Raw genomic sequence first — 904 nt, forward strand, 5'->3', positions numbered from 1 at the left:
GAGGAGGAGGGGTTTAGGATGTGATGATGAAGACTAGGAGGGGAGGAGGGGTAGAAGGAGGGGAGGGGAAGACGAGGAGAAGGGGAGTCGAAGTAAGGAGAAAGAAGAGGAGGACTGTCGAAAGTCTGCCATAAGGGGAAGAGCTGGAGGCGAAGGGGTAGAGGAAGGAGAAATAGCTGGGGAACTGCAGGCTGACTTGAGCTGGCAGAGTCTCAAGTACCTGGACTTCGCTTCGTCCCAGCGGAAGGTTCAGCTCCGTGACTTGATGAAGCATATCGAGGAGTTCGAGCGGAGCAGGTGAGCCTTCTCCTCCCCCAGCGACCTTCAGACTCACTTGTGTAGAATCAACGACGAGGAAATGTTCTCGTCCGGTGAGAAGGGAGGAGAGTCGAGGTGGGAGGGGGAGAGAAAGGAGGAAGCGGGTTTGGGGGCGGGGCGGGGCTGGGGGGTGAGGGGGGAGAGCTGGAGGAAGAGGATGAGCTGGAGGAGGAGGAGGAGGAGGAGAGGAGGAGGAGGAGAGGAGGAGGAGAGGAGGAGGAGCTGGAGGAGGAGAGGCAGGTTCCGGTGGGCAGTGAGAGCAGCAGGTGCATGCCAAGTGACGTTGACGGTGACGAGATGAGGCAGATGAGGTGAAGCAGATCGTGAAGGATCTGTCGGAAGACCTCAAAACAGAGATGTTTGATCAGCTCCAGAGAGTGTCTCATCACACTGCGGTACCTGCAGCATCAGCTTCGACCGCGAGGAGCTGAAGGAGTTCGCAGGTTCTGTTGAGGCACGTCTTTCTGCAGGCAGAAGACAACAACATGCAGATGCTCGTCGATTTTGCGAGCTTGGAGGATGAGTAAGTCTGCTCCCCTCCCCCTCTGCTGTGCTCTGCTCGATTCCCTGCTGCTATGCTGTGCCG

General features: G+C 57.6%; 1 protein-coding gene across 1 annotated transcript in view; it reads left to right on the forward strand.

Annotated features, from left to right (window-relative positions):
• Positions 1-845, forward strand: part of GUITHDRAFT_121648 (hypothetical protein) — a gene marked incomplete at both ends in the record, with an annotated part of 1,122 nt that extends 277 nt beyond the window's left edge. Inside the window, 4 exons of the mRNA XM_005819113.1 lie at positions 209-297; positions 343-422; positions 625-713; positions 762-845. Coding sequence (XP_005819170.1) covers positions 209-297; positions 343-422; positions 625-713; positions 762-845 — 342 coding nt within the window. The remainder of the gene's footprint in view (positions 1-208; positions 298-342; positions 423-624; positions 714-761) is intronic.
• Positions 846-904: the final 59 nt, after the last annotated feature.

The sequence above is a fragment of the Guillardia theta genome, assembly GCF_000315625.1.
Source record: "Guillardia theta CCMP2712 unplaced genomic scaffold GUITHscaffold_244, whole genome shotgun sequence".
NCBI lineage: Eukaryota > Cryptophyceae > Pyrenomonadales > Geminigeraceae > Guillardia > Guillardia theta.